The following is a 25,000-nucleotide window of genomic DNA, read 5'->3' on the forward strand; positions in this document are numbered from 1 at the left end:
TTCTTTTCTTTTTTCTTTTCTTTTACTTGTTTCAGTCATTTGACTGCGGCCATGCTGAAGCACCGCCTTTAGTCGAGCAAATCGACCCCGGGACTTATTCTTTGTAAGCCCAGTACTTATTCTATCGGTCTCTTTTTGCCGAACCGCTAAGTGACGGGGACGTAAACACACCAGCATCGGTTGTCAAGCAATGCTAGGGGGACAAACACAGACACACAAACATATACACATACATATATAATATATATATAACATATATACGACAGGCTTCTTTCAGTTTCCGTCTACCAAATCCACTCACAAGGCATTGGTCGGCCCAAGGCTATAGTAGAAGACACTTGCCCAAGATGCCACGCAGTGCGACTGAACCCGGAACCATGTGTTTGGTTAGCAAGCTACTTACCACACAGCCACTCCTGCGCCTGTATATATTTATGTATTTATACATCAGCCACAGACATAGTGAAATGAATATATCTGGGTGTTTTTCCTTCTTCGTGCTTACCTTACGTTCATAGTGTTTCAATTTTCGTATTCTAAATATTTACGTTTCGTGTGGTTAAAAAGCTACACAGTTTGTATAGAGTGTAGAATTTGTGTTGTAATGAACTCAAGTATATTACTTTGACCTAATTTATTGATTCTGGTGAGCCGTAAAAATATATAATGTGGATGTCCATCTTCCGAATTCGGGGATTCAGTTCTTCGATCAAGTGAATAACTTGTTTCTGAACGTATACATGATTTAGCATTCGCCAGACATGTGTACGATTAACATAATCGTCAGGCATAATCAACATGATAGCGTAAGTAACGAATTTGTAGCTTTTGACTTTAAGGTTCAACTCATCCAACAGATTTTATACAGTTTCCATCTACGTCCGATAGGTTTCTTTAAGGGAAATCAGCTGAGGGTTTTACTAGATATATGACACTAAAGAATCTCAAAATTTAGTCTTTGGTGACGCAGCAATTCTTATTTCTTTATTGGCCACAAAAGCTAAACATAGAGGAGACAAACAAGGACAGACAAAGGGATTAAGTCGATTGCAACGACCCCAGTGCGTAACTGGTGCTTAATTTATCGATGTAAGGCAAAGTCGACCTCGGTGGAATTTGAACTCAGAACGTAGCAGCAGACGAAATACCGCAAAACATTTCGCCCGGCGTGCTAACGTTTTTGCCAGCTCGCCGCCTTAAGTGACGCAGCAATTCTATAAATGAAATAATTTCGTTTCCTTTCTATCCTTTTCTTTTGAAGCTTAGGACGATTTTGATTTTTAATCTTTTGTGGGAGACCATAGGAGAAAGTACCAGTAACATATTTAAATCAGCTTTGAATTTTTTCAAGTCTGGTAGAAGAAATTGAGTTTTACTCCATTTCCTTCTTCTGGGCTTCTGATATTGCTAACAGGAAAGGAGGAAATCATCCCCCAACTCGTAGTCTTGGCACAAAATTCTTGCAGCATAATGTATTTTGATAAAGGCTAAAAGGAGGCTTTATTAAACTGGGCGAATGGTTACGTTATTGTATCAGTCCTGTCTTGCTCCAGATCAAAAGAAATTAGCAATTTAATCAATTTATGGCAGGTGATATATAAAAATTTACACATTTTGTGGAGCATCACTTTCATTTATATTGTACTAGCAGTATCGCCCGGCGTTGCTCGGGTTTGTAAGGGAAATAACTATATAAGCATTTTTAGAGAGTTACTTCCTTTATAGATGCCAATTCGGGCTTTCTTAGCCATTTCTGTTTTGGTGTCTTCAAGCCATGAAGTCGTTGTTCTAAAAGAACGCTGGTCTCCTTGACAACGCATTACGACGTTGATTTCCTTAAACTCCCTTCCCCACAGCTTCACGAGGGAGGGAATAAGGGGGAGAAGCAAACACAGGTGCAGGTGTTTGAGCGTGGACGCCAACTCCGCCGCCATCGACACACGAAAAATTATGCATTAAAATGGAATAAAAAATTATGTTAAATTATTTTTAAAATCGTAGACTCATCGTAGACGCGCGCTAATAGCCAGACGGGCTCGATATGAATCACGACTATAAGATACCCGAATTTGGTTAAACTGCACCTCAAAATGTGGGAGGAGTTAGGTATCTAAATCGTAGGAGACAGACACTCACACAACTACAGTTTTATATATATAGATTATGTTTGGCGTTGTTCTTGTTTCTTCCGTTTATTTAAACCAAATCACTTCTAACCAAACAAATGTCAGGTGAAAATATTTTAGTAATGGTCGTGAAATCATGTCAGTTTTTCTTGGAAGTTGAGTTACTATACAAACGTACTCTTCTTGACTTGTACTCTATATAGTGAGCCAGCTAGAATGTCATTATGCTGTCTGAATCCTGATTAATCCGATCTACTACTGCACCGATCCACGATTTTTTTTAGTTGTGTCGATAAGTCTAACTGATATGTAATGATATATCTAGAGATATATCCATTATTGTTATTTGTGATGGTTACATACTGTGTGAAGGAAATTTTGCTGTTATCTGTGACGGGTCGAGTGATGATGTAGAGGATCGTACGCTGGCGAACTAGCTATATTTTTCAAATTCAGTTAAAGAAACAAATGAAAAAAACTATTGTAACTTCACATAAATTACGCGTTTAAAATTTCCTCTATGATTCTCATTATCTCTTTTCTCCTCTTGTCTCCTCTCTCATCTTATTCGTGTTTGTGTGTTTAGTTTTGGCTTATTCCCCATCTACTGAGTTGTAAAGTATAATAGCCATGAAGTGATTTTTCAATCGACTTCTTTATTATGCTTTGTAATTCAGTTTTCATTTTGTCATATTCATCGTTTTCTTACCAAGAAGGTGAGATGTTGTACATAATTCTTATATAATCTTACTGCTCATACGATCATGGTATGCTTTCTTTTCTAAGAGTTTTAATCCAGGTATTGTTAGTTTCTAATTATGAAGTGTGTGAGTTTACATATGTATATGTGTGTGTGAGTGTGTGTGCGTGCGTGTGTGTGTGCGTGCGTGTGTGTGTATGTGTAAACACATAAACTGGCCTCATAGAAACCAGCACTGAGAAATAGAATGTAGAATCCAGAATTATGAAATTATTTCATGAGGTGTATGAGCTATAAAAATCGGTAGGGATACCTCCTTTTCTTATGGTTTATGTATGTGAGTATATATATATATATATATATATATACACACACATATACGCACACATGCATATATATTTATACATGTATACATATGCATGTGTGTGTGTGCGTGTGTGTGTGTGTAAAATGCATTTCTGGGGATATACTATCCGGGCAGACACCGAGTTAGCTCGCTGTTTGGTTCCAGATGCCGGCTTTCCACGGAGATCATTATCCAATGCCAGTGCGTAAAGTGAATTGTTAGCCACTGGTAAGTTATCTCTTTGGGTAATTCTGTGTCCTACTCATGACTGTAACATTCCTTAGAGTGTATAATAATAATAATAATAATAATAATAATAATAATAATAATAATAATAATAATAATAATATTAATAATAATAATAATAATGATAATAATAATAAAAATAATATTAATAATAATAATAATAATAAACGAACATCCAAAAAAAAGGAATATTAAAACAACAAACTCAGCATCTGAGCAACTTTAGACCGCCATAACAACTGAAGAGGTCACCCAGGCACTGCAAAGACTAAGCAACTGGAAGGCACCTGGGCGTGACAAGATCCCCAACTTCTGGTTGAAATATCTAACAAGAATGCACAAAAAGCTGGCTGAAAAATTTAACAACATACTAGCAGAGCCAGAGACAATGCCTGAATGGCTCACGAAGGGGAAAATCTTCTTAATTCCCAAATCAAATGAGACAGCAAAACCAGAAAACTACAGACCAATAACCTGTCTCCCTACAATGTACAAGGCATTTACTGCAGTGATATCGCAAAGGTTGAACAAGCACCTGGACGAAAACAACCTGTTTCCAGAAGAGCAGAAAGGATGCCGCAAAGGCTCGAATGGCTTTAAAGATCAACTAATGATTAATAAAGCTATAACTGAAGACAGCCGCAGAAAGAAGAAAGGCCTCAGTATGGCCTGGATCGACTACAAAAAGGCATTTGATAGCATCCCCCACACATGGATCCTCGAAACACTAGCCATTAACAAAGTAGCACCAACAATTATAAAATTCATAGGGCACTCTATGAATAAATGGCAAACAGTGCTACAGTTCCAAACAAAAGAGGCACTCATGAAAACCAAAGCCATCCCCATTAGGAGAGGAATATTCCAGGAAGACACGCTCTCTCCACTCCTTTTCTGCTTGGCACTGTCACCTCTATCTGATATGCTAAATAGAACGGGATGCGGATATAAATGTAACGGCAAAACGATCAGCCACCTTTTATATATGGATGACCTAAAACTATACGCTGCAAATGACAAACAGCTGGAAACACTATTAAAGACAGTTCATGGATTTACCAAAGAAATAGATATGAAATTTGGATTAGAAAAATGCGCCAAAGTAACCATGAAAAGAGGAAAACTGGTTAAGAGTAGCAACATCACACTAGATAAAACCAATGAAATAAAAGAATTAGACCAAAGCCAAACTTACAAATACTTAGGAATCCATGAACTAGATAAGACACAACACACACAAAGGAAAGAGAAAATAAAAAAAGAATATTATAGACGAGTTGGATCAATACTAAAAACAGGGCTCAATGCTAAAAACAAGATAATAGGTATTAACACTTTAGCTGTCCCAGTTATAAGTTACAACTACAATATCCTTAACTGGACACTAAATGAACTGACCAAAATAGATAGGTAAACAAGAAAAATAATGACAGGATCTAGGATGCATCACCCAAAATCTGACATAGAAAGACTATATATACAACGTATAGAAGGTGATAGAGGCCTTATACAGCTGGAAACCTATTATAAAATAACCACCATAGGACTGCAAAAATATCTACTTCAGAAGGAAGGAAAACTGATACAAATAGCGGCAAAACACGAGCAAAACAAAAAACCGTTCTCAGTATTTAAGGAAGCTGACAAATACAAACAAGAAATCATACCACCTAATAAATATGAAGAAGAAGAAGAAGAAGAAGAAGAAGAAGAAGAAGAAAAAGAAGAAGAAGAAGAAGAAGAAGAAGAAGAAGAAGAAGAAGAAGAAGAAGAAGAAGAAGAAGAAACAAAAGCTATAAAACAAATGAAATCCAAACTAAAAATAGAACAGCAACGAACCATGATAAAACGATGGCAAGAAAAGCCCCTTCATGGTAAATACTGCACTAAACTAAACGCAAAAGAAATGGACAAAGAAATATCCCAGCAATGGTTGAGAAGCTCAGGACTCAAAGCAGAGACAGAGGGATTTTTAATTGCAGCACAAGACCAAAGCCTCCACACCAGAAATTACCAAAAACATGTAATGAAAAGAAATATAACAAGTAACTGCAGAATATGTGGAGATGGACAAGAAACAATAAATCATATTATCTCTGGCTGCCCAGTCCTCGCTAAGAAGGAATATATTCACAGACATGACAGAGTTGGAGTCTACATACACTGGAAGCTATGCCAACATTATGGAATAACAACAGAAAAAAGATGGTATAGGCACACACCAGAAAAGGTCACAGAAAACGAGAAGGCAACCATTCTCTGAGATATGCCGATACACACAGATAGAGAAATTAAGGCCAACAGACCAGATATAGTTGTCAGAGATCATGAAGAAAAAAAAAATGCTTTCTAATTGATGTATCAATACCGGCAGATGACAATGTGTCTCTAAAAGAAATGGAGAAACTTTCAAAATACAAAGACCTGGAAATAGAGGTAACCAGAATGTGGAATCTAAAAACAGAAACAATTCCTATCATAGCAGGTGCATTAGGCATGATAAAAAAATATTCAGACAAATACATAACAAAAATACCAGGACTTACAAACACATATAACATACAGAAAATTGCACTACTAGGTACTGCACACATCCTACGCAGAACATTTTCCATACAATAACCATCAGAACATCACAACAAATCACAGCACATACCTAAGGCACACAGATCTGCGCTCGGTAGTGAAGTGAAAGCACTCTATAAAAATAAAACTACTGAATAATAATAATAATAATAATAATAATAATATAATAATAATAATAATAATAATAATAATAATAATAATAATAATAATAATAATAAAAATGATAATAATAATTACAGTATAGAGATTTTCAAATCCACTATTTTTATTTTAGAGTTTACAGCATATTACAATGACCTACACGTGCTTCTACTGCAGCGACGGCACATTGTTGCAGATACCGTCTTGCAATATTGTCAGTGCAGTTCACTTCGAAAGAGACTTAATGGACGGACCCCGATGAAACGGCAACAATGTGCGTTCGCTGCAGTGGAAACATGTGTAGGTCATTGTAATATGCTGTGCATTTCTAAAATAAAAATAGTGGATGTACAAGTATCCATACTTATTATTATGCGTATGCGTGTGTGTATATTATTCGGATGAGGAAGATTTTGCTAAGGTATTGCTATATTAAGTACCAGTTGTTAAAACTCAATATACATATGATTTACTCTAAACCATATATATATATATATCTCTTTACTCTTTTACTCTTTTACTTGTTTCAGTCATTTGAATGCGGCCATACTGGAGCACCACCTTTAGTCGAGCAACTCGACCCCGGGACTTATTCATTTTGTAAGCCCAGTACTTATTCTATCGGTCTCTTTTTGCCGAACCGCTAAGTGAATGGGACGTAAACACACCAGCATCGGCTGTCCGGCAATGCTAGGGGAACAAACACAGACACACAAACACACACACATACATATATATATATATATACGACAGACTTCTATCAGTTTCCGTCTACCAAATCCACTCACAAGGCATTGGTCGGCCCGGAGCTATAGCAGAGACACTTGCCCAAGATGCCACGCAGTGGGACTGAACCCGGAACCATGTGGCTGGTTAGCAAGCTACTTACCACACAGCCACTCCTGCGCCTATATATGTATGTGTGTATATATATATATATATATATATATATATATATATATTATAATATATATATATTTGTGAAATAGAAAGATGAATAATCTTGTAGTAGATTAATCAAAAATTTAACCGATACCTTAGTAGCAAAAATCACAGCAGTAAACAGCACGGTTGGAGGTACAACCATCTGGCGTTGCAACCGTGCGTTGGTGCGGATAATTGAAATTAAAACATTATTGGTGAATTGAAGAAATGGAGCTGAACGCAGATTGAACAGAAATCGTTTTATTTTTCATTCTACACGTGTTTTCGAAGGCACAATTACCAAAATCCGATTGAATAATGGGACCATATTGTGTCTTTCTCTTCAGGAAGAAAAAAGGAAATCCGTTGGAAAAACAAAAACAGAACAGAGGCGGAGCAAAAACAAATCGAACTATGCTCCTAAGAGCCCATGGCGAAACTGTTTATCAGTGTATGTTGAGAACCGGTGGCTGAAGAATTCAACGGGTCAGGCATCGGTCAATCATGTGGGTGAGGGTGTATAGATGTTCTTTGTGACCGAGAATAAAGTTCTGACTATTTAAGGAATATTGGATGTTTTATAAGGGGCGAGAAAAAATCTACTTAGAGACGTGTATGTGTGTATACTGTTCTATATATGTGTGTGTTGGCGTAGGGGTAAAAACATTTTTTGTGTACGTGTGTGCGTTTGATCGTTCGGCTGTCAGTGGCTACTGCCGTGATAACCGTTAGGTGGCAGAAAGAAAAAAATATATATATATTATGTTTTATGTGTGTGTGTGTTCATCTAAGCCTGCCTTGTCAAGGAAACCCCCCGCTGTGAAAAAACCAAGCCCCGTTTGTCTTACAGGAGTAATTCCCCTTGCAGTGGTTAATCGTAGATATCTTAAAGGCTATTTCAGAATTTGTTACCAAGGGCTATGGGTGCCGGTATTATTTATAAACGCTATTTAAAAGCCAGATAAGTGTAACGCCGCCAATGGGGGCATCGAAAAGCCGACTGTAAGAGCCCGTTTACCATCCGGCCTCTGGCAAACAAAATATGGAAGAGTTCGGAGACACAAGGTTGCACTGTCTTCTGCCCCTATCAAATGGGAGGGCCACCGACAAAATTGACCATTCCAGCCTATAGCTTAAGTTCGTATCCTTCAGTCGCCATATTAGCTTACTGAGTCCCGTGGTCTGGCGCTTGTTCACGTCCCGAAAAGTTGCGTAATGGTTGGAGACACGCAAAGACAATCTTGAGGATGATGCCCCTACATAAGTGAAGACATCTGAGTCCGTGTAAACCTTGCATTGGTAGACGGCGTTTTTGATCTTGGAGTTCGCCGACGTGAATCTTAATCTGCTAGGATTAGTTTCTGAAATTAGAACTGCGTTCCTGTCACTATATTCGTTCCGAGACCTGCAGCCGCTTACTACTCTATTTTCCACTACGTCACTATTAACTATAGGAATAACCCCTGATTCTCCACTATCTATCAGAGTGCTGTCATTGCTACTGCCCGTGGTGCTGCTATTGCGGGAAATGATGCTGGGGATGCTATTGGGGCTCTCTACCCTACTCCCATTGTTACCGTCAACCACAACACCCCTATTTATAACTATACCCCTAGTGGGTACTCCCTGGCTGGAGCTGAGATTATGTGTCACTGTACTGGCTCTCATATCATTATTACTACTATAATTATTCCTACTGAGCATTAAACCGGGAGCGGAAGAGGCTGTGCCTCCGGAAAAAGGTGATAGGGTCTTAGTAAGTAGCCTATTATTATGGGAGGCGATTATCTGGGCGAGGTTTTTAGTGTTGGAGAAAGCTATCCTAACTTTATGTGAGTTAACCGTGGAGTAATATTTGGAATTTCTGGGGAAGTTATTGGCGATGGCTTGTCTAAACAAGAGGGGGAGGTTAGTTCTAATCTGCTTACCAAAGGGGATTACAAACCATATATGCTTATTCCTATCAGTGTGATGGGTCGGGACGCCAGCTCTCGCATTCGGGTGGGTGATTCTCGGATGAATAACGGGTCTTGGGTTAGTGTAAGACCCCCGGACCGATAATTATCCTTGTTCGCTAAATAAATGCGGGAGCGACTACCCCGGCATCCGCCGCGCTCCCGTCCTTACTTAAAATGTTAATGTTATTATATACGGCCCTATCCTGATGACCGAATGATGGCATCGGGGTAGTCGCTCCCGCATTTAATTTAGCGAACAAGGATAATTATCGGTCCGGGAGGTCTTACACTAACCCAAGACCCGTTATTCATCCGAGAATCACCCACCCGAATGCGAGAGCTGGCGTCCCGACCCATCACACTGATAGGAATAAGCATATATGGTTTGTAATCCCCTTTGGTAAGCAGATTAGAACTAACCTCCCCCTCTTGTTTAGACAAGCCATCGCCAATAACTTCCCCAGAAATTCCAAATATTACTCCACGGTTAACTCACATAAAGTTAGGATAGCTTTCTCCAACACTAAAAACCTCGCCCAGATAATCGCCTCCCATAATAATAGGCTACTTACTAAGACCCTATCACCTTTTTCCGGAGGCACAGCCTCTTCCGCTCCCGTTTAATGCTCAGTAGGAATAATTATAGTAGTAATAATGATATGAGAGCCAGTACAGTGACACATAATCTCAGCTCCAGCCAGGGAGTACCCACTAGGGGTATAGTTATAAATAGGGGTGTTGTGGTTGACGGTAACAATGGGAGTAGGGTAGAGAGCCCCAATAGCATCCCCAGCATCATTTCCCGCAATAGCAGCACCACGGGCAGTAGCAATGACAGCACTCTGATAGATAGTGGAGAATCAGGGGTTATTCCTATAGTTAATAGTGACGTAGTGGAAAATAGAGTAGTAAGCGGCTGCAGGTCTCGGAACGAATATAGTGACAGGAACGCAGTTCTAATTTCAGAAACTAATCCTAGCAGATTAAGATTCACGTCGGCGAACTCCAAGATCAAAAACGCCGTCTACCAATGCAAGGTTTACACGGACTCAGATGTCTTCACTTATGTAGGGGCATCATCCTCAAGATTGTCTTTGCGTGTCTCCAACCATTACGCAACTTTTCGGGACGTGAACAAGCGCCAGACCACGGGACTCAGTAAGCTAATATGGCGACTGAAGGATACGAACTTAAGCTATAGGCTGGAATGGTCAATTTTGTCGGTGGCCCCTCCATTTGATAGGGGCAGGAGACAGTGCAACCTTTGTGTCTCCGAACTCTTCCATATTTTGTTTGCCAGAGGCCGGATGGTAAACGGGCTCTTACAGTCGGCTTTTCGATGCCCCCATTGGCGGCGTTACACTTATCTGGCTTTTAAATAGCGTTTATAAATAATACCGGCACCCATAGCCCTTGGTAACAAATTCTGAAATAGCCTTTAAGATATCTACGATTAACCACTGCAAGGGGAATTACTCCTGTAAGACAAACGGGGCTTGGTTTTTTCACAGCGGGGGGTTTCCTTGACAAGGCAGGCTTAGATGAACACACACACACATAAAACATAATATATATATATTTTTTTTCTTTCTGCCACCCAACGGTTATCACGGCAGTAGCCACTGACAGCCGAACGATCAAACGCACACACGTACACAAAAAATGTTTTCTACCCCTACGCCAACACACACATATATAGAACAGTATACACACACACACGTCTCTAAGTAGATTTTTTCTCGCCCCTTATAAAACATCCAATATTCCTTAAATAGTCAGAACTTTATTCTCGGTCACAAAGAACATCTATACACCCTCACCCACATGATTGACCGATGCCTGACCCGTTGAATTCTTCAGCCACCGGTTCTCAACATACACTGATAAACAGTTTCGCCATGGGCTCTTAGGAGCATAGTTCGATTTGTTTTTGCTCCGCCTCTGTTCTGTTTTTGTTTTTCCAACGGATTTCCTTTTTTCTTCCTGAAGAGAAAGACACAATATGGTCCCATTATTCAATCGGATTTTGGTAATTTGTGCCTTTCGAAACACGTGTAGAATGAAATAAAACGATTTCTGTTCAATCTGCGTTCAGCTCCATTTCTTCAATTCACCAATAATGTTTTATATATATATATATATATAATATATATATATATATATATATATATATATATATATATATATGTATGTATGTATATATTAACTGGTAATTAATATGGCAATACCTAAGCAAAATCCTCATGATCATAACATAAGTATATATATATAATATATATATATATATATATATATATATATATATACATATATCACAGCTGCATCCTCGTTACACAAGAAAAAGCCATTGCCAAGAAGATTTATTGAAATGATTCGTGATTGTTGTCATGTGATGCCCTTATATGACTTTTAAGCCCGGCCAAGCTGTTACACGTTTTATTACATACTGGACAACTGTACTGGCTGGAGAAACAGGTTCCACCATATGCACTCACTTAACATGTATTTTAGACCTCCAACTGAGAAGCACACCCTTCCACATTTTACACTCGTTCTGTTATGAATTTTAATTGCCACATCATAGTTTGTCATGGGTCGATTTCTATGAGTATTTAGATAGCTCACCAGTCCTGCACGACTCAAACACCTCCGCCCACAAACCACACACATAAAAAGCAACGTTCTCTCACTTTCCACAGGTTCCCCCTTCTAAGCCCTCTCCTAATTCTCTCATATTTCACTCTCTCCCTCTCAAACCTTGAACAACCATCATGCACTATCTTCCTCCATCTATCATGGTCTTGTGCTTTCCTCTCCCAATTACCAGTTGCAATTCCTGTAAGCATTTTTAAGGCAATACTTAAACCTTAGTTTTGGCTTATGTGCTGGTCTCACCATACAGTAGCTGCTTGGGCAGTCGCTCATCACTCATCCTTACCAAATGTAACCACCTTAAACGTCTTTGCAACGTCATTGACTCTATACTTCTACTGCCACTCCTCTCAAGCCCCTCCACATTACTAATGACCATTTTCCAGTTTATCCCCAAAATTTCTCTCATACAGTATTGATGAAATCGTCCCAATTGCTTGACCTGCCTACGGTAAACAACCCATGCCTCACTTCCATATAACAAAGATGGAAGGACGCATGTGTTATATACCTTAACTTAAATTTGTGAAGATATATTATGTTGTTTCCACAGGCGCCTATCAAGCCTACCAAAAGCACTACTAGCCCTGCTGATTCTGTATGAAATTTCATCATCAAAACCAGCAGTGTTTAGATGTGCTTTTTTAAGCTTCGGCCAGCCATGTATATACAAAATGTCCATTTCTTTTTCCTCTCCTGCAATACCTGTACTTGATACCTTTTAAAGTGAGGAAAAGTTTTGCACAGCAACCATTCCCACTCTCTAAACTACAAAGCATGATCCAAAAAGAAGAGTAAGTCGACATCATTGGATGCATTTGCAGTCGTAGGTTTTATATCAGAGTGCCCTTCTCCCAGTATTTGATCAACCAAAGGCTAACTACAAGACAGCAGTGAAGTATTTAAATTCAGAGTTACTTTCTCCTAGATAGACTGCCTTCACCCTGGCTTGGGTAAGCAGGAGAGCTCTATCTACCCCTCATCTATTTATTAAAAAAAAAAAAAGAATAAGAGAAATAAATACAAATTAAAAATTGCGATAAAATCTGAGTAAATTTTAAAATAAGATTGACATATAATATATACAATTTAAAAACACAATATATAATATGTACACAAACATATGGAAAAAACAGTATTTACCATACACACACACAGAGCTTAAAATGCAATATATACAATACACACATACAAACACTCCATAAACACACGTAGTTGAATGGCTGTTGACTACTTTGTAGTTCCTCCGCCTTTTGACGGGTCTTACTTTTTGTCCCGTTGGTTGTTCAACAAGCACCCACCTCACCAAGCAAGCCTAGTGGGGTTGCCAGTTTAGTCGCCGACGACCCGACCATGGAACAGGTTGTACTGGACTACATGGTACCAGTAGCACTGAAGAGCGACCTGACATAACATACACACACATACACACATACGTACAGGCATACATGTAACTTTTCAATGGCTCTGATGAAGCAATTAGATATTGCACAAAATCTCAACACAGTGCGCACTTCATACAGCAGAATCAGCTATAAGCAACTAAAGTTGTTGACGTGATTCTTGTTCACTTGTAATTCATTTATACGTATGCGTATATGTATGTATGTATGTATGTATGTATGTATGTATGTATGTATGTATGTATGTATGTATGTATATATGTAGGTATGTATGTATATATGTATGTATGTATGTATGTATGTATGTACGTACATAGATATGTATGTATGTATGTTTGTATGTTTGTATGTATTCTGCCGTCAGCCGAAAACTTGTGACGTTATCAGTTCCTGGAATTTGGAATTTGCATGGAAATTTTAATTAGTTTACGAGCTCCTTGTCAATCATCACTATCATCATCTTCTTCATTATTATCGTCTCTGTTGTTGGTGTAGCCGCTGTTACTACTACTACTCTACTACTACTACTACTACTACTACTACTACTACTACTACTACTACTACTACTACTATTACCACTAGTCCATTACCGCTACAGCTATTACAAAAATTAATAGCGTTGCTAGGTTGTGGGTTTTAGTTTTAACGTTAAACTAGCAGTAACAATTACATGCCGACCGCAAAAGAACAATGATTTCAGACAGGCAAGAATTCGCTAATCCTTTTCTCTACAGGTGCATTTAAAATATACGGACTACTTCCGGTCAGTAATATTTACTTTTCAGCATTTTTTTTTATCTATTTACTTCTTTTTTGTTTGTTTTTACTTTCACACAATACCGTACGCTACCGCTGATGCTGACAATCTGCTTCACTTCTATACTTTAATTAAACTGTGCACTTTTCTCATTCAGCTTCACCCATACCCCCAGCTAAGTAGCTAATTACAGTCGACACGTTCGCTATTCATTCTCTCTTCATTTACATATATTTCGCTAATTTCTTCTTTTACATTCTTCACCACCTCCGCTTTTTTTTTTCTAACCTTTCTTTTAAAATAATTCTTGTTCACACTACTACTACTACTACTACTACTACTACTACTACTACTACTACTACTACTACTACTACTGTATGCTTACTGACGGTCAATGTACTATACCATTTAGACAATGCGGTTGGCTGAATAACACTTGTGTGTTGAAATAAGTTATTAGAAGACGAGCGACGGTGGCTTCTGAGCTATTCTGGTTGTAGATGAGCACCGTTTGAATAGTATCTTCTGGTTGATAACGTTCAATTGACACCGGTGGGACTCTCATTAACTTATTCAGGATCCACTGAATAAGAAAGTTTAAAGTGGAAAGGAAATTACTGTTGTCCTGTAAATTTCTTGGGTGAAAGAACACACATTCAGAATGCACCAATGGCCCAAAGTGAACTACATGGAGGGGGAACATACCCTTCGCCATAAGGGTAATTCAGATGCTGAAGGGCTTCCTGACTGGCCTGATTTGCTGCTTCCATATTGGAACATTTTATTTATTTCTTCACCGTTGTTTTTTGTGCCTACTTTTTCTTATACAGTTTCGTATCTCAAGATGAAGAAATGGCTATTTTTACAGAATGTATACTATGCACCATTCTATATAGATAATCGCTTCTTCATCTCGAGGAACGAAATTTACGGTGTCAAAGCTACACTGCGTAGAATTCGACAGATATGAAGACCTAGATATGAAGACCGTAGCAGCTTTAAATTCTGTAATATCTATCAGCTTTAAATTCTGTAATATCTAAAACTTCTGTGAATACCTATCCTTTCCTTTCTCCCTGAGAATTCGAAAATGTAAATATTCTCTACTGTTTTCTCTGTTCGGACAGACAAAAAATCATCCCCAAAGATTTTTCTTGGGACTTTTGTAGACAAGATGTTATTTTTCTGAAGGTCAACGATGCGAATGTAAATTCCAATTTCTTTCAGTTTTCTTTTTTCCCCGTTTTAGGTAGCATCTGATGCACTGTGCCAAGTGACCCTATTACTACAGGAATAATTGTTGTCTTGGTCCTCCACAGTCTCCTCAGCTCTCTGGATAGGTCGTGGTATTTTTCAAATTTTTCCATTTCTTTGGTACCGACTCTATTATCATAAGCAATTGCAAAAATCTATGATCTTCCATTGTTTGTTTATTTTGTCCTCTATAATCGTGTCTGGTCCCCTTGTCTCAGTAGTATGGTCTGTCTGTATGACGAAGTCACAATTTCCTATAGTTATAACAATTAAGAGAAGATAAACAAAAAAATGTAACAATTAACAGATATAGCAATCGAATTTCTGATATTGTAATTTTCTATCTTTGAGAAAAAGATTGTTCCGTGTAGTAATATATTTAGAAGTATTTCTGACAAAGGATCATTTCTTCGTCCTTTTCTGTGAATATAATTACCTTAAGAAATATTGCAAAAAAAGACATATGATTGATAAATATTTTTATTTCTAGAAGTCATGCCAAGTTCGTTGTCACTATAATGCATACATTTGTAGGCGTGAGCGTGTATGCACAGTATGTGTGTGTGTATGTGCGCGCATGAGTGTTCATGCGTAGATGACAAGATTTGCCTTAGCTTATTCTTTTACACCTATCTACACACTCAATCGATATGACAATAGTAACGTCCACTCCAGTTTCAAGGATTACCCTACAATCTTCATGTAAGAAACATTAGATAATATAGTCCTATATATACAAAATGACGGATCGTATGGATGGAGAATCATTGATAATTGTTATACTGGTATAGCGCCAAATAGTAACTTTACATACGTTCGTTTACATAGAACAAAACTTAGAAACCGTATTTTGAGAACTGAACTTTTCACACAGTAAATACGTTAAGCCAAAGGTGGAAGAACAACAGATGTGTACATCATCAGATGCTAATTATACAAACAAGATATAGATTTATCTAGTTGATCAGTTACAAGACGCAAATTACATTGGAGAAAATAGTAAAGCTACATGGACTGTAACAAATTCAAGATTTTAATATCTTGGGAATAAAAAAAAACAATGCCAAAATTAAAGGAGGATAATATTACAAAACAAAAAAATAGTTGTGTGCATGTGTATGTGCGTGGTTGTGTATGTATGAATGTAAGATAGGATGAGTGAGTGTTAAGACTGAACAGATCATTTATGATTATTTAGGTTACTGTCTCCCGTACATCTGAAGTGCCAATTGGGAAAGAATTAAAAGTAAGAAACATATCGAATTTTGGTGAATATATTGACATAAAGATTGTGAAACATTTTCAATGAGTGTGTTCATTGTATTATTTACTACTTTTTACCATTCATCATTTCAGCTAATAGGTCAATTTTCTTTCTTAAAACAATACTTTGTTGGGTCTTCAATAAGGTGCATAAAATTATTTAACATGAACATAGATGCTGGAACATTTTCAAGAACAAGAAAAATGTTCAAAGTTAACAAACTATGTTTGTTAAAAATGTAATTACCCTAATTATTGGGCAGTGGTGATTGTAACAATTGTATTTCAGAGAAACTAAATATGACTACTAGTGTCGTTTTCCATTCAGTCTCAGTGCGTGACACCTTGGGCAAGTGTCTTCTACTATAGCCTCGGGATGACCAAAGACTTGTGAGTGGATTTGGTAGACAGAAACTGAAAGAAGCCCGTCGTATATATATATATATATGTTTGTATGTTTGTGTTTGTCCTCCCAACATCGCTTGACAACCGATGCTGGTGTGATTACGTCCCTGTCACTTAGTGGTTCGACAAGAGAGATAGATAGAATAAGTACTAGACTTACGAAGAATAAGTCACGGGGTCAATTGGCTCGGCTAAAGGCGGTGCTCCAGCATAGCCGCAGTCAAATGACTAAAAGAATAAAAGAAGTAATAAAGGAATTGTAAATGCCATTAGTATATATTCTGCAGGACACAAGTAATTTTACAATTAACTTTACAAGTTGTCTCTTTAATTCTAAAATCTATTTTCATTTTGTAGGTGTTATATGTACACCTACACAAATAAACACATACACATAGACACACATACACACTCACACACAAAAATATACATATATATATAAATTCCATTTGGGCTTGGCATTTTAATCTTGGAGTTGTTTTATATAGCCCGCCCACATGTGTCAGCTATCGAAGACTATTGTACAACGAAAATCGATCGCTTCGCTATCTAAAAATCTATAAATATCCGTAGAGTTTATGCACATATTAACAAGAGGAATGGGATAATATTGATACGATATTTCATTTCGTACATTAAGTAACAATATGCCAGTTAATCTTCGACGGAACTATATTATAGACTTATGCAATAAAACTAGCTACTCACGGCATTCTCCTTGTCGAGATATTTATATATATATATATGCGCACTCTTAACCTTTCTGTCCCCTCCCTTTCTCAGCCTTCATTCTTTGATTCCCTTTTCTGCTACTTAACTGTCTCTCCCTCTCTCTCATTCTTCATTCTTTCTGGTTTCCTCACAACCATTCCCCTTTCTTCTTTCCTTTCTCTTACTCCTCCCCCTCCCTCCCGCCGTTAACCCGCGACGAGAGGCTTGCCACCTTCTTTCTCGCCTGACCTTCTTGAGGTGTGGACGGCAATTTTCTTTGCCCCCTTCGCCGTCCACAGAAATAGCGTTTGTAATACTTTTTTCCGTTCGGCTTAACAGCCCTTCTTGTCTTGTTATTTTCCTTGTCCTGTCTTTTACTGCTTATATTTTGTACTGTCGTTACTGCCCTGTTTTTGTTACCATTTTTACCCCTCTGCAAAAAGATCTCAAATTTTATTTGATTTGCTTTTCGCAGGAAGGAAAGTTTCTATCGAAGATACATCTCGCCTTCACCTTCGAAACGTAGAGTAGATGAAACCATGGCGACTCAAGAAGGGGTTTTTTCCTTGTGTTATTTGTCCTGTACTCTATTTTTTTGTTGTTTAAGAAAAATGTCCAGTTCCTTGGGTTTGTGTCTATGTTTTCGTTTCTCATTGTGTTCGACGTTTTTTTGGTGTCCTGTACTCATATATGCGTGTATATATACATGTAGAGGTAGGTACGTACATATATGTATATATATATGCATATGTTTTATTTATTAATATATTATATATATATATATATATATATATATATATATATATATATACAAGTGAGTGGAAAATCGAAAGAAGGGCACCCAACAAATTTATTTGGAGTTGCACGTATGTATCAAAACAGTTTGATACAAATTCGTTGGTACTCTTGAATTTCAAACGTGAGGCAAATCGTCAGCTATTTTGAATTTGACAAAAAGTTGATTCTTATTACCATAGGATGGGCTGCGATTTGTCGAGGAACGTCACACGGTGTCGTGGTTTGGTGTTGGTATATGGGTAACAGTTAGTCGGAAAATACCGCATGGTGAACAGGAAATTGACCACGTGGAAAACAGGAAATATATCGCTAGCGATTAGGAAATCGGTCAGTTTGTTGTCGGGGGTGGGGAGCAGTAAGATAGTTTTATGTAATTGCACATGTCGCCCCTTCCTATTTAAAATGGCTGACGATTAGTATTACGCTTGAAACTCAAGAGTACCAACGAATTTGAATCAAACTGATTTGATCCATATATGTGTGTGTGTCTGTATATGTGTGTATATAGTAGCTGTGTGGTAAGTCGCTTGCTTACTAACCACATAGTTCCGAGTTCGGTCCCACAAGGGAGGTAAGTTTCCTCAGCGCCTTGAAATAGCCATATTTCAGTAATTTCGCATTTATATTAATGCTCGTCGGTGACTCTCACCTAACGCCTTGGGTTAAACTCACCTCAGCTTTTCAGTTTATAAGATTATTGTAGGAATCATACGCAAATTTCCTAAACGGTAAAAGGGAAAATTATATATTAATTTAATGGTTTAAAAACAAATACAGTATCAGCAATACGCATTTATAATTTTATGTTGATAATTCACTAAAGCGGAAGCGCAATGGCCCAGTGGTTAGGGCAGCGGACTCGCGGTCATAGGATCGCGGTTTCGATTCCCTGACCGGGCGTTGTGAGTGTTTATTGAGCGAAAACACCTAAAGCTCCACGATGCTCCGGCAGGGGATGGTGGTGATCCCTGCTGTACTCTTTCACCACAACTTTCTCTCACTCTTACTTCCTGTTTCTGTTGTACCTGTATTTCAAAGGGCCGGCCTTGTCACTCTCTGTGTCACGCTGAATATCCCCGAGAACTACGTTAAGGGTACACGTGTCTGTGGAGTGCTCAACCACTTACACGTTAATTTCACGAGCAGGCTGTTCCGTTGATCGTATCAGCTGGACCCTCATCGTCGTAACCGACGGAGTGCTTCCATCCAATTCCCTAAAGCTGTCGATAAGTTACACAAAAATCAGTATTGATAACCGACTTGCAAGTCATTATTTATTCCATTTACACAAGATATTTTTTATATACACATACACACCAGTAATGTTGATTTCATTTTCGTTTGCCTCGAAATATCTCCAAAATTAATTCTTCTCAATACATTGTCATAGCATAAATCTTCCCTACCAACTAAACGAAGGTAAAATAATAAAAGTGATTCCGATCTGCATCCTCGGAGACACCATTTTGGTTGAAACTGGAGTTCTCAACTCAATGATCACCCATTCTTATAGTTCGAAGTTTCCACTGAAACTGTTAGTGTCATTATTAGTAATCATAGAAATAAATAAAATAATAATAAATAAGGATGCAGTGAAATATAAATGGCAAATATATTTAGACTCTTCTAGCTGATGTTAGTTTTGATTGTCAACAGAGTCTGAACGGGGAAAATTGTTTTTGTTCTGTAGACTAAACATCCCTATATATAAAAGTGAGGTTGTGTGTCTGTCTACTCCGATTTAGATTCCTAACTACTCCCACATTTTGCGATGCAGTTTAACCAAAACCGGTATCTTATAGACGTGATTCATATCGAGCCCTTCTGGGTATTAGCGCGCGTCTACGATGAGTCTACGATTTTAAAAATAATTTACCATCATTTTTTCCATTTTAACGAATTTTTTTTAATAAAGGGAAGTAACTCTCTAAAAATTTCTACAATGAGTCAACGATTTTTAAAAAAATTTACCATAATTTTTTTTCCATTTTTAATGCATTTTTTGCTATTTTTTGGCTATAACTCTCTAAAAATGCTTTATAGTTATTTCCCTTACAACCCGAGCAACGCCGGGCGATACTGCTAGTAATTTATAAACTTTGATTATCGTAAAATTATTCAAATTTATTCAATTTTGAAATGACAAATAATGTAAGTTTCTAAAGGATTGAAACAAATTATCGAAATGTCATCGCACATTAAATAAAAAAGAAGAACTGAGGCAGAGATTTCGTAATTAATCATTGCTCCTTTGATTATCTATGTATGTATATATACACTTAACAATTAATAGATGTGCATTTTTCCCACTCCAAAGTTTGAATATGGTGGGCATATATTAAGTGATTGATTTATGGATCATATACGCATAAAACATTTTTTTATAATAGAATGACTAATAATAGGTAAATAGTCCCACTGAAAATTACAATACTTACAAAATACATTTTTTTTTTGTAACAATATATGATTCGAATGAATTTAATTGTTTAAATGTGAACATTTTAATAATGTAAAACCAATATTGCCACATAAATAATTATAAATTTGGAAATTTTCTTTGAAATTACTGAAGATATCTGTGCCAAGTAAATACATTTATGCCTGTGTTTGTGTGCGTATGTTCTGTTTGTGCTCATTGTCTTATGTTTGTCTGCGTATGTGTGTGAGTATAAATCTCAACGTTCCTATAAAGGAAACAAACTCGTACAAGTGACTAGTGATATGGGTACGTCAGGAAGTAAAAATTAAACAGAAATTATTGCTTCAATTTTTTAATAGCTTTATGAATAAATACTGCTCGTCGAGTGTGAGAAAACAGTTCAACTCCTGAAGCCACCAATCTTCGACATGCTTACGCGTTGTAGAATTCTCAGTTGTGGCTTCACTGAAGACAAAGAAAATAAATCGACTCCAGCTGATATCTGAATGCGATTGGCAGCTTTAAGCTCTTAAGCTGGATTTATTAACAAAAACAGTTCATGAAACGAAATCACATTAATTATTCTTATCAGCAATATGATTTGAAAAAATAATTATCTGTCTTTTCTAATACGATTTAAAATATTTAAGATCAATAGGATGATAAATAAAAGTTATATGAAAACATCGAATAAAATAGCATACAGTATTTAGTCCCATATTTTTACATTCTGTTGCCGGGTTCTGTACAACAGAATTTAGAATCGTCTTATGCTTTAGTCGACGTATTAATTATTTCTTTTTTATATAGTTGTTTTCTATAGCATTCTGAGCTTCCTTACTTTGCTTATAGCTTCTTGAATGATGCTGCTGTTGATATAATCAAATACAGAGATTGTTTAACATTTCAAAACAATTTTTCTGGCGATGAAACAAGGAACACATTTAGACGATACCTCTGTTTCATAGTATAAAATGTTTATTTATTATATCATTCTTTCCAAGTCAACAACAGAAACAAATTTATCACTCCATATTCATGCACACATATGTGTGTGTGTGTGTGTGTGTGTGTGTGTTGACGGCGTATGTATCGTTGGGATTTTCTTTCTCCGTATTCCATTCCTTGGATCTTTCCTTTTTCTATGTTTCTGACAAAGAGCTCCGCTCGAAACGTTAACTCCTCCTTCTTTCTTTCCTTTCCTGAGCGTCCGATAACACTATACCTGTTCAACGTCCTCGCGTTGTTGTGTTTTCTCTTTGTTCATGTTTGGATTAACTATAAATATGTGTGTGTGTGTATGTGCGTGTGTGTGCGTGCGTGTGTGTGTGGGGGGTGCGTGTGTGTGTTGATACAAAAAGTTTATAATTATAAGCATACTTATAATTAGGGTTCAGCAAATTGCTTCACCACATACCGAAATTTAGAAATAGCAGTTAAATACTATTCCTCTGCCATAAGATATCTCCCAGGCAGCAATACTGTCCCGAAATACGTATGTGGTTAATCAAAGTCGGGTAGATTCGCTGTTTTTTCTCTTTACCTACGTAAAATAAGAATATTACAGGAGCAAAAGTTAATCGTGAAAAGTCAGTCGGCTTGCAGCTCGGCACCTGGAGTGGCAAGTCGATGCCTCCTGACAGCATCGTGGGACGTTGGACAGAGGGTCTGATTAATTTGCTGGTAGTTTGGTTCGGTGCAGACCTCCAAACAGAAGAACTGGGCCGAGGTATCGAGCAGGGTGGCCCACATAGTCAAGACCTGGTCTTGGTGGTGGCTATCCCTTAAAAGTAGGACGGAGTAGCCAATGTGTTCATTGCATCGGTCATCATCTTCTGACTAACTGTCGTTCCTTGCCCAGATTCGTGGTTGATCAAGCTGGAAAGAGAGCTAATCCACTTCTTGAGGAAGGGCTTGAAACCGCTTGTGGGACGCTCTATTTGCTGCCAACAACCGTTAAAGGTTGGGCTAGGGATGCCTTGGCTATTGATGCGCAGGCATGCGCTGAGGCATCTGTGGCTCTACCTGGGTGGTGAACGGGTGTGGTCTTCGCTGTGGACGGGAACCTTGGTTCTATCGTAGATCGAATTTGGCTACATGGTTTATGGAGTTTCGAAAGGTACTCCTTCTATTCTGTCGCTCGGGTAATGCCTGCGGTGGTGGTTCCACCGCATTCTTTATAGAGGGCTAGTAGAGGTGGAATGTGACGATACATTAGGGGAAACCCTAGGTCTCGACGATAATCAGCTGGCCAGTCTGTTCCAACGCACATTCGGGCCGAAGACCCTGGACAACTTTCAGAAGTCTCTGGCATGGCAGTGTTACCTCGGAGACTTACCGGTTCGGGACAAGCTCACAAGTCATAGTGGCCACGGCCCTTCGACCTGTCCATGATGCGAGCAAGATAGGGAAACCGCCCCACACGCTATTGTTCAGTGTTCGGAGGTGTCGGACGTGTGGGTTTATGCTGAACATCTGATGTCAAGTTCAGGAAGAGTACAGCTATCGACTGAGTCTATTGTAAAAATTGACTCGCGGGATTTCTTCTTGAAAGAAGGTAAGAATTGTTTTCTCATTGTAGAAGCAATTGAGAGAGAGGTAATTTGGAAGACGAGGCTGAAAGGGTGGAAGTCAGACATCTTCATCTCTGGCCCTGAATTGGTGAATTATTTCACCTTTCACCTGAAAAGAAAAATAGGGCTAGAAAGAAAATGCCTGACTGCGACAATGTTTGATAATCGATGGATGAATGTTGCACGAATGTTGCGCATGAATTGTACCTCATGAATGCGGCGCAAGGCGAGTCTCAGGCAACAGTGGTGAGGCGAAACTCGTGGGGTCAGAGTTGAACCCGCCTCCCCACTCCATCCGTAATGTCTTCGCGTCTGTGTTATCATCTGTTTTTATATTTGTTAAAAAAAATTTTAATTCATCTTTGTGTAAATATCATTCGTTAATCTGACCCATGTTCTCCCCCTGGTGTGAAATTTTTAAAAAAATCAATTTATTCTTAGTGCAAGTTCTGAAGAATGCAGTTCGATTCTAACAGTTATTTTTTCAAAGCATATTTTGCATTATGAGTTCAGTAACAGCAACAACGCAACGGAAAGTGCGAGGAATATTAATGCAGTATATGGGGGATCGGAACAAAAAGCGTACGCCTTTGGCAATGTTGATTCCAGAAATCCTGAGCCAGGAAAATGGAGTAGAGTATATTTTTGATTAAAAAAGAACTTTGTTTATCTCAATTTTGAAAAGTAAAAGAAGTATAAAAAAAAACCGTATTATTTATGAGCTGAACCAATATGTGTGTGTGTGTCTGTGTGCGCGCGCGCGCGCGTGTGTGTGTGTGTGTGTATGTTGGTAGGTAGGTAGGTAGGTTTACATATATATATATATATATATATATTGTGTGTGTGTGTGTGCGTGTGTATGTGTGTACGCGTAAATGTGTGGATGTGTGAATACGTGTATATGTATATATGCAGATAGATATACATATAATTTTCAACATTACCTACCCTTAAGAGTAGGTAAGTTAGGAATATTCAAACCTTTCCTCTAATAGTGCACGGTTCTCCTGTAATTTGTGAAGCTTATTGAGTAGACATTTACAAAGATAGATCATATAAACTGTTTCTTTGAATTACAAGAACTTTAATGAATGTTTCTAAGAATGGTTTTACAGCAGTTCAGATAAAAACACAACGTAGAATATTTCGTATTTGGAATCGAACACGAAGCATTTCAAGTTTCTAACTAAATTTAAGCCTCTGTCCTGTACTTAATGACGGTAAAATCGGAAAACAAAAATTTAACGTACTTGAGCATTTGCGAACACATGTAAGTAGTTTTTCAATACCATTTGTTTCTCACTTTTGCAATCCCAGATGAAGATAAAGCATTTGTGTTGTTGTTTTTTTTGTTTTTTTTTTTTAATGGGTAGAGAAATGTAATGAAGAAAACCTGAAATATAAAACAAAAATGAAAAGTAAGAAGGAAAAGAGAAAGATGAAGAAACTAGAATGAAGGAAATACTGTATTAAGATTTGGTATCGAATTCTTTTATGATAAACACTGCTAAGAAGGAAAGACACTTTAAAAACCAAACCTGAAGAGGCTAGGGCGTAAAAAACAAGGACTGCAACAACAATAGCAACAACAAAATAAATAGTAAATAAATAAATGAAACCAATAATAAGAATACTTTCCAATTTACCATTCGATATTTGTTCTAGTAGATTCGTGATTTCTTAATTTATTTTTCTATTATTCACTTTTGTATTTTTTTCATTTTCCGTGTTGTTT

General features: G+C 37.6%; 1 protein-coding gene across 1 annotated transcript in view; it reads left to right on the forward strand.

Moving 5' to 3' along the window:
• Positions 1 to 18,590, forward strand: part of LOC115215981 — a 39,596-nt gene extending 21,006 nt beyond the window's left edge. The window contains exon 2 of the mRNA XM_029785587.1: positions 18,450 to 18,590. Coding sequence (XP_029641447.1) covers positions 18,450 to 18,590 — 141 coding nt within the window. The remainder of the gene's footprint in view (positions 1 to 18,449) is intronic.
• The last annotated feature ends 6,410 nt before the right edge of the window (positions 18,591 to 25,000 follow it).

This window comes from Octopus sinensis, linkage group LG1 (genome assembly GCF_006345805.1).
Source record: "Octopus sinensis linkage group LG1, ASM634580v1, whole genome shotgun sequence".
NCBI lineage: Eukaryota > Metazoa > Mollusca > Cephalopoda > Octopoda > Octopodidae > Octopus > Octopus sinensis.